This window comes from Octopus bimaculoides, chromosome 4 (assembly GCF_001194135.2).
Source record: "Octopus bimaculoides isolate UCB-OBI-ISO-001 chromosome 4, ASM119413v2, whole genome shotgun sequence".
In the NCBI taxonomy this organism is placed as follows: domain Eukaryota; kingdom Metazoa; phylum Mollusca; class Cephalopoda; order Octopoda; family Octopodidae; genus Octopus; species Octopus bimaculoides.
In genome coordinates this window covers 85,881,851-85,891,504 of record NC_068984.1, presented here as the reverse complement: position 1 = coordinate 85,891,504, position 9,654 = coordinate 85,881,851, and the positions used below count along the sequence as shown (strand labels likewise).

Below are 9,654 nucleotides of genomic sequence, written 5' to 3'. Positions count from 1 at the left end.
TATTTAGGACGAGATGCTGTAAGTTTGGCCACTGTTCCTTGAGCGACCATGTAGGGCAGGGGTTTTCAAACTGTGGTCCGCGGACCACAGGGGGTCCGTGGACAGCAAATACTTTTTATGGGCAATTTGATTTTATATATGTTTTTTAATCGAAATCTTTTAATTGACAATAAACCTATTTGTTAAATACTGTTAAATAAATAAATGTAAAAATATATGTTATTTTAAGCAAATATTTATGTATAAATTTCACAAGCGTTTATAAGGGGGTCCCTAAGGTAAAGCCTGAAATATAAAGGGGTCCGCAAGTCAAAAAGTTTGAAAACCTCTGATATAGGGGATCCTTGTGTTAGTGATCATGGTGATAGAATGATGTAGTTTTGTAAACTATTGGGGTCACCGTTTGGTGAAGTACATTCTTCTGCAAGGTATTGTTATCATGGGAAAATTTGAATTTAGTAATGTAAGCAGTTAAAAAGCACTTGCTAACTATTTATAGCAGAACATGTTTCTCCACCTTTGCCTCTTCTCTCTGGGAACTCCTACATAAAAGTTATATATTGTTATTATTATCATTAATTATTAAGCGTGGTGAATTGGCAGTATCATTAGAGTATCTAACAAAATGCCACAAGGCATTTTGTTATGGACTTTTATGTTCTGATTTTATATCATACCTAGGCCAGCTTTGCTCTTCGTATTTCTGGGGTCAATAAAAGTACTAAGTATTTGGGATTGCTTTAATTGATTAACCCTTCTTTCTGAAAATTTTTGGCCTTATTCCTAAGAATTCTTTATGATTACAAGAAAAAAAAAAAAACAGAAATGAAAAATTAGATACCTTCTACTACTTAATTCCATTATTTTATGTTCTGAATTAAAATCCTTTTTAGGTTGACTATCTTTCATTCTTCCATGTTATTTCTAATATGTGCTGGGTTTCAGTTAATCAGCTCTGGCCAGTTCCACAATTTGTGCACTTGTACCTAAGTTAGAAATGATTATGATTATTGAGTGGTGGCTATAACATTTTGCTTCTCTTTGTTTTGAGTTCAAATCCTACTGTGGTTGACTTAGCCTTTCATCTATCTTGGGTCAGTAAAATTAAGTACAAGCCAAGTACTGGGTTAATATAATCAATTATGCACCTTAAACACTAAATGCGCTCTTGGTCAATATTAGAAAGTATTATCAGTGTTATTGAAATGATTGACAAAATAATAGTTCAAATCCTAACATGCTTGACTTTGGCTTTTATCACTCTTGTGTCAATTTTTATTATCAAGGATAGTGTTGTGAAAGAATCATCAGTGTCTTACAAAATGTCTCATGAAATTTTGTGAGAGCTCTTTTAATGCTGAGTTTGACTCATGCTAGGGTCAACTTCTTAATATTTCTGGGGTCAATAAAATAAAGAATCAAGTACTAGGATTGCAACATATGTACAAGTAATATACCAGTTGTCAGTTGTATTGATTATACTCATCTCCCTATAAATTTCTTGATGGCTTTCTGCCAATGTAAGGAATCTTTATATTGCTTTATGTTATCTTATTTTGATGCCTCATATTTTGATTTCAAACATTTCTGGAAGGTAAGTCTTATCTTTCTTTGCAGGAGTGTTGATAAGTACTAGGATACATTAAAGTCAAGTCTTTAGACCGTACATCCTCCTTCTTACAAAACAAGAGTGCAGGGTTGTTCCTAAGAAAACAAGTTAATGCTGTTGTTATTGTAGTTACAATAGCAGCTATTATTGCATATTACTCACCATTCATATTTTCAAAATAGATGTTCTAAGTAGAAAGCCTCCTGTATCAATGCTCACTCCATTCATGCCTGGTTTTATACAATTATATATCTGTATTTAGGTGCACAAGCAAAAGTAAAATTACTCAATACATGTAGTAGTTAGTAATTTATTTGAAGCTGAGGCTACTCTGAGTTTTCACCTATTTTTCAAGACAGCTTGAGAATGTGTAATAGTAATAGGCAATTCAAAGGAAGTATAGAGTAAAACCTCAGTATCAAATGAATATATCTTCTCTATATTAAAGAAATTAATATTTGCCTGTGCAAAATTCCAGTTCCAATGTTGCTTACTCCTATTTTTGATAAATGATAACTGCTACCACAAATACATATATACACATGCATGAACACATATCTAATAATTACACACTCTCTCTCTCTCTCAAAGTAAAAATAAATGGATCTCATGTGGTTTTGACAGTTCTGAAATTTTATCACCTGAACTACCTGGTCATTGAATGAATAAGTAACTGAGTATTCCACAGTAATGTGTACTAATAACATAATCCTCAGGCATAATCAGCTTGATACACTATATTTCAAGGTTGGCTCCTTCAATTATAGTTACAGTTTGCTTGTTGGATTTCCACACAGATTCCATCTACTCATTTTCAGTCTCAAGGCTTGGGCTAACCCAAGGCTGTAGTAAAAGACACCCAATCAAAATGCCTTGTAAATTTTGTGGTGTGTGTGCATGCATGGTAAATTAAGCAGATTTCATGGATTTCAAAAGCACGTCTTAATTTCACAAGACAAAGTATTTTTCACAAAAGTGCTCAATGATTAATGAGGTTGTTAGAGTGTTGGATGAGATGTCGTGTATCTGTTTGGGTTTGTAATGTTCTGAATTTGTTTGCAATGATGCTGGTGCCATGCTGTACTGGCCTTGCTTTTTCATTGGACATCAGTAGTGTGAACATAGACTTGCTGCATGGGTACCTGCTTATCTTACATAAACCTTGACAAGGTATGTACTCTAAGGAGTAATTTTTCAGGAACAAATTTGTAGTCAACCCTGTTCTTCATACATGCATATCTATGCCATTAAAAAAAGGTAGATAAATACATTTGAGAATCAAGTCCCACATATACAAAAAAGATGAACAGTTGCATCTGGAAGGCTTTTATTGTAAGTTTGGGTATGAACTTAGGATGAAAGATCATATGTTCAGTTATAGCTAGTCAGGGACTAAATAACAATTATGTCTATATCTCAAAAGTGAAATCCTTTACATCAGGGATTCTCAACCCTTGTTCTGAACCTCCTTGTTTTCATGTGTTTTGCCATTTACCTTTGCTCATATAAAAATGTTCACTAAATAATATAATCTCTCTTTATCAAAACCCATGTCACTGCCAAGATGCTGTCTTTAAGATAGTGTATTGATGCTAGTGTTTTATTTTTTTAAAGAATCTAGGATTCAATCTCTAAGTGGTTGTATGACTGTGTAGAGGTTTCTTTGCTGGTTACAGTAGTAAATTCCTAGACAAAATAACTTAGATTTAGTTTCATGTGTTTTTGCTTCCTATACTGTTAATTTCTTTGTAGTTGTTCTTGTTTATATCTGGTAAATCATGATCTTGCAGTCCTATTATAAAAATCATGATCATTCTGACATATTTTTATAGACTGAGTATATCTAGGACTATATTTTCCAATGCCTGCTTTTTTTTTTTTAAGATGCTAAGTTGGAATTTGAAGGTGATTTGGTTATTTTTAACTGTTCTAGTAGCCTTTGTATTGACTCTTCACTGTCTAATCCCAAATGAACCCTGATCAGAACTACAATCGAAGTGTGTTATGATCATTTCTTCTTTTCTTTTCACATTTAATGTATCGCCAGTTAATGTATCTCCTTCCTCTTTTAAGATGGTAGGGTGTAATTTGAGGGAAGTTTTGACTGCTATTTTTTCAAGCACAAGTCACCACATTGAGGTTCTCTTATTAGTTTAATCTATTGGTAATTTATAGAATAGATACCAGATATATCTGTCACCTGAAAATCGGTCTTGAGCATTTCTAAGAAATCATTTTTAATACTAGTAACTGGCTGGTGAGTATCATAGAGCAACAAGTAAGCTCAAAGCAAACAGATACTCTGAATTTGGTTTTTTCATATTTCTAGTTGTTGTCATTAAACTTCATGTGTGTTGCTGAGAATTTCAAAACAATGTGTATCACTCTGTCATTTCACTTTCTCTACAAATATGAGGTTTTGTACTTGTGTATGGAGTTGTCATGCTACTGATGTTTTTATTTCTTATCTAACTCCTTATCTCTGAACAACCCATATATTCAACTTTGAGTCTTGTTATATTTTTGTTCATTGACTGATTTTTATTTTTTGTTGCCTTTTTCATTGATTATCATTGACAACCTTCACTCCTCCCACCATTTTTGTTAATTGATATGCCTGCTATTAAGTTTTTCAGTGTACTTGTTTAACCATCATCAGTATTGTCACCATGAAATGTTACATAAGTTTGACAATGTTTATCTTTTGTATTGAGAGGTTCTGTTGCTTGTATTAACTACTGGGTAGGGGGTATGGTGGAGTAATCTGTGAGGCTGGTTACGGTGGCTTAACCTTTTAGCATTCAGGTTACCCTACTAAATGTAATGCTTATTTGTTCACATTATCTCATAGCATTGAGATTTCGATGATGTGATAAGTTATTTTAGAATGACATTGTAGGGCAGGTGTGAGAGGCTGGATCTGGTCATTTTGGACATAAAAGTGGGTAAAATATTTGGGCTGGATATAACCAGTTTAAATGCTACAGGGTTAAGTCTGTTGGTATTTTGATTTGGTGCAATATAGAAGAGAAAGGAAAACAAAATAAGTTTAATGGTAAAAGAAACAACTATGAAACTTAATATTTTGAGTGGTTTAGAGAGAGAGAGAGAGAGAGAGAGTTGTGATGTTTTCATGTGGCTGAGAGAGGAAATGGGAAGTTGTGTTTTTCCTTTTCTTCAAGGGACATTAATAAGTACAAGTAAAATGATTTCAACCAGAATTTGAAAACTCAATATGCATATATCAGTAACAACAACACAACACAGCACATATGTAACACAGTCACCATTCAATAAAATAACATATACTCCATATAATTTACACCCAACACAGCACAATATTACACAACTTTCCTAGCACAGAATCACACACCTACTGCACACATCATATGAAGATTAAACATTGAAATAACACCAGTAAACAAAACACATCTTCTGACAAAGGGAAGCAGATCTAAGACAATTTTCTACATTCCTAAAGGTCTATGTTGTGTTCAGACTGGGGCACAAAAGCACACAAAGTTGTGGTGTAAAAGCTTGCATGAAACTTAGGGTAAATTGTTTTCTAACATAGGCATGAGGTCATATATAGTTTTTGTGAGAAGGAATTGTTGACTACATGAGCCCTAGTAATCAGCTAGCATTTTATTTTATCAACACATCCACCCCGCATAATAATAATTAATTCTGGTTTTATTGGCCACAAGGGCTAATATAAATTAATAACATGTAAGGACAAAGACAGGACGAAGGTTACAAAGGGTTTTGTCCGAAAAGAAAACGTTCGTGTAAACAGTGAGGAAAACAGAAACAGTATAACAAATAAAACTCCCATAGTTTTATGTAAGGTTGTGTTTGAATGTATTATCCTTTTACTGACAGACAATCCAAGTCAGTGATCTTTTATCTATATATGTCTTTTATCTTTTGCAAGATTCTTTTTCAAATGAGGTTTAGGCCAATTACATTGAAAGGCATAATTTCAGTTCTTAATAATCATCATCATTTTCATCAATAGAGTTCACCCAAAATGGGAAAGCATAATCCATAGTTGAACCTGAACAGTCAAAGGTAGTATGTGTGACAATGCATACATCTTTATCTGTATATATATATATCTATATATATATGTATTTATATAGAACACAGCATAATGCATAATACTTGTGGCGTTTATAATGTAGATAATTCTATTATGTATTTAAAAGCCTTAGCTGTGGAGATTAAGATAATGTGAAAGCATCTTATTGTTTCATGATAACTCTTTTAATATCTACCAACCTGAGACTACCTTTAATACTAAATTGCTTGTTTTAAAATGTTCGCATCTCAATTAAAACCCTCCATCATATTAGAGCCTACTGTTCTAAACACTAGCTGAATATGAAAGCAACTAATTTTCAGTAAATAGTTCATGTTCTAATAAACTGTATGCTGCAGTGTGAAGAGGAGCCTAATATTTTTGGCCTAACCCTTTGTATCAAAGAAAAGGAAAAAGAATGCCAATAAGATATTCCTTTTGAATGAAAAGGCTTCCCTGAGACATCAGATTCCTCTCTTCTTAAGGCATATGAATTTATCTTAACTCATAAATATCACTAATTTTTACCTATAAAAGACCACCACAAGTTTCATTGTCTCTGTTCAAATTGTAATTTCCAGAGAGTATGAATTTAAAAAAATTTATTTTTGTAGAACATAGGCATACCACATATTGATTTCAAATTTTGGCACAAGGCCAGCAATTTTGGAGAGGGGTAAATCTATCACATCACCTCCAATGCTCAACTGGTTCTTATTTTATCGACCCTGAAAGGATGAAAAAAGGTGTACCATATATTAGATGCGAAACTGGCCTGTTGCTAACTAGTTAAGAAATACATATTGTCATTGAGTTCACATCTTCTCAAGATTGACTTTTCATTGTTCTGGTGCCAATAAAATAAAGTACCAATCAAATACTGGGGTTGATTTATTTGAATATATATTTCTCTCAAATTTGTTGTCTCATGCCAGTGTCAGAAATCATTATCATCATCAAAGTTTTAAGTTTAAATCTCAATAAGAATTTATTTTTCAAACTTATGGTTTGATAAAATATATACCAGTCAAATATTGATATTAATTTAATGACTAACTATACTTTCTCTCACAAATATTTGTAGGTTTTCTGCATTCGTTAAGAATCATTATTATTTAATGATCCCTAACCTAGAGACAAGACTATAGTTATGGTGGGCATAATTGTTTAAATCAACTTCAGCACTTGGCTGTAAAATTTACCTTAGCAGGATTTGATGTCTGAATGCAAAATAGTTTAACTAAATATCACAAGTCATTTTGTCCAGAGTTTGTTTTACTAATTTTTTTTTTGTTTCATTATTAATAATAAACTTTAAGATAAAAGCAAAAGGTTAGAAGTTTTAAGGGTAGAAGTTAGTTGAGTATATTAACAGCAGTACTTGACTGGTACTTTATTTTATCAACACATGAAGGAAGACAAAGTTAACATTAGCGGGATTTAAACACAAAGTACATTTTCTACTCTACTTTTGTTATTCATACTAAACATTATTAGTTGTCTGAAATAAAGTACCGAACTAAATGACATGTAGTATGTAGTTTTGTCCTCTTTCGTGCTGAGTTGAAATCCTGTCAGAGGCTGATGTCACCTTCCATCTTTCTAAGATAAGCATCAAGCATGATGGCATTACTTTAGATGGCTGTGTCCCTTTTCTAAAAATTTTTTGACTGTTTGCCAATGTAGAAAATCATTTTTTAAGTTTTTGTTTTCTTGATGTTTTCATTATGAGGTATTCTTATTGTGACCATAAATTAATAATCTGTTTTATTTCTTCTTTTCCAGTTGGCTCTTTTGATGGTTGACACGTTCAAGTCAATATCGGTGAACCAACTTTAATGGTCTGGTGGTTTTGTTACCTGAGAAACAAAGACCTACAGCAAGAACTGGCCTATTCTTTTTTTTCCAAGGATCATCTGTTATCCACCAGACTTTATTCTTTTGAGCTGACCATCTGTGATAAGTTATTCATAAAAATCTTGAATATTTGTGATAAAACACTGCATTAAATGTTAAACCTTCTGCAAGAGTTATTTCAATATAATTTCAGATCTTCCTCTTCTTGCAGAATCCTAAATTTTTTTTTTTCTGTTACCTTTTAGCAGTACTTTCCCATTTGGTTCCTTATTGTTATCTTGGTTTTTCTCCACTCCTGTTACTGTTTACATTTAGTCTGTGCATTGATGCGTGTTATGCCATAATGGTACGATTTGCTGATTCCACTGGAAGTCCTGCAAAGAATCTAAATCAGTCAGCTTACATTCCAACCACATATTATTGCAATGTAGAAACTCCTATACACTGTTCTCACTCCTCTCACATAATTGGTACTCATATTGAACGGTAAAGAAATACATTTATATAGTATGTACAATATGGAAATTTCTCAAGCAGAGTATCCATTTGTAAGCAATGTGGCCAGTGAAGTAGGGGAAAAAATACATGGCCACTACCCCACAATACACCAGGAAATAAATGGGGGCATGAAAAATACCTACAGCCAGCAGCTTCTAAATCGCAATTTGTGCATTTTGGAAGAGAGCATCACTGACAGTCAGGAGTTGTACAGACAAGAAAAGGGAATGGATTCAGCCTTAGTAAATGGTGATTACGACACATTGCCAATTGATGAAGGCTGCAGTGAGTATTATGAAAATGCTGGTGATGATCATGAGGACTGCCCAATGGACGAAGAATCTATTCAACTTCGACAGACGCCTGAAGCTATGGATGAAGACAATGCTGTGACTACCTCTGAAACTAACCACATGGACCTTGAAAATGCCAACAATATAAACTCTCTGTATAGCAGCCGGTTGAATTCAAAGGGTTTGAGTTTGAATTTAAACTGTACTCCTTCTGAAGAACAAAATGGTTACCCCATAGAGAATGGACATGTTATAGATTCCACTCCCAAGCAGTTATGCAAGTCAAAACACAAAACTAAACCACCTCCAGCTAAACACTCGTGGTTATTACGACTGTTTGAATCAAAACTTTTCAACATGTCCATTGCTATATCTTACCTTTATAATTCCAAAGAGCCTGGAGTTCAGATATATATAGGTAAGTAGACTTAAAACTATTTTACTTTTCTCTCTTTTTTTTTTTTTCATTTCGTTTGGATTTTTCAAACCCATACCACTGTCTTGATATTGATGAAAATAAAATATGTGCATGTGCACAAACATTGATATGCATACAGACATAGATGTGCACATATATAGGAACACATGCAAGACCATAGGAAACAAACACACACACCATCATCCATCATCATCACCGTCTTGAAACTTATTGTCTATCAAGGCAATTTTTCTGTAGCCAGAGACCTATTCTGTTGCCAACTCTTATTTTCCAGTAAGGTACTATTTCCTCTGATTTCTCAAATGCTCAATGGTTGGACATTGAGCATTCACTTAGGTATGAACAGTGACATTATAGAGATCAGATAGGATTGATGGGTGGATCTAGATAGTCATCACCTATTCTTCCCTACCTTCCCTCCAATGTATACTTACCATCCCTCAACACTTGTTCCTCATTCATTATATTCACCCCTCCCACCCATTTTCCACTTCTAACCATTCCTCACTCTTCACATACACCCTTGTAACCTTTACCCACCTGTGCATTCCCTTTTCTTCTATCCTTACTCAATTCTGCTCACTTCCTACATTGAAGGCCCACTCTGACACCACATCATCACCATTTTATTTCTCATTCCAACTTCACACTGTTTACTTCCACTCTCTCTTTCCTAAAATGTGAGTAGTCCTGTAATTTGTCTCCAAGAAGATACCTGTTCCTGTCCCTCTATCATACTTTAATTTCTAGCCCCTTACCCAGTTCCCTCAATACTACACCACCCCTACTCAGTTGAGTGGGGTCTTGTCTTATGTTTCAATTGATGACCTCATTAGTCCATCTGTATGTTTCCAGTCATCATCATTAACACCTCTAT

General features: G+C 33.7%; 1 protein-coding gene across 3 annotated transcripts in view; it reads left to right on the top strand.

Annotated features, from left to right (window-relative positions):
- Window positions 1-9,654, top strand: part of LOC106875522 (phosphatidylinositol 4-kinase beta) — a 122,638-nt gene that overhangs the window by 38,314 nt on the left and 74,670 nt on the right. For all 3 annotated transcript variants that reach the window (XM_014923714.2, XM_014923712.2, XM_014923713.2), the window contains exon 2: window positions 7,476-8,756. In XM_014923714.2, the coding sequence (XP_014779200.1) occupies window positions 8,057-8,756 (700 nt within the window). In that variant the 5' untranslated portion in view covers window positions 7,476-8,056. The remainder of the gene's footprint in view (window positions 1-7,475; window positions 8,757-9,654) is intronic.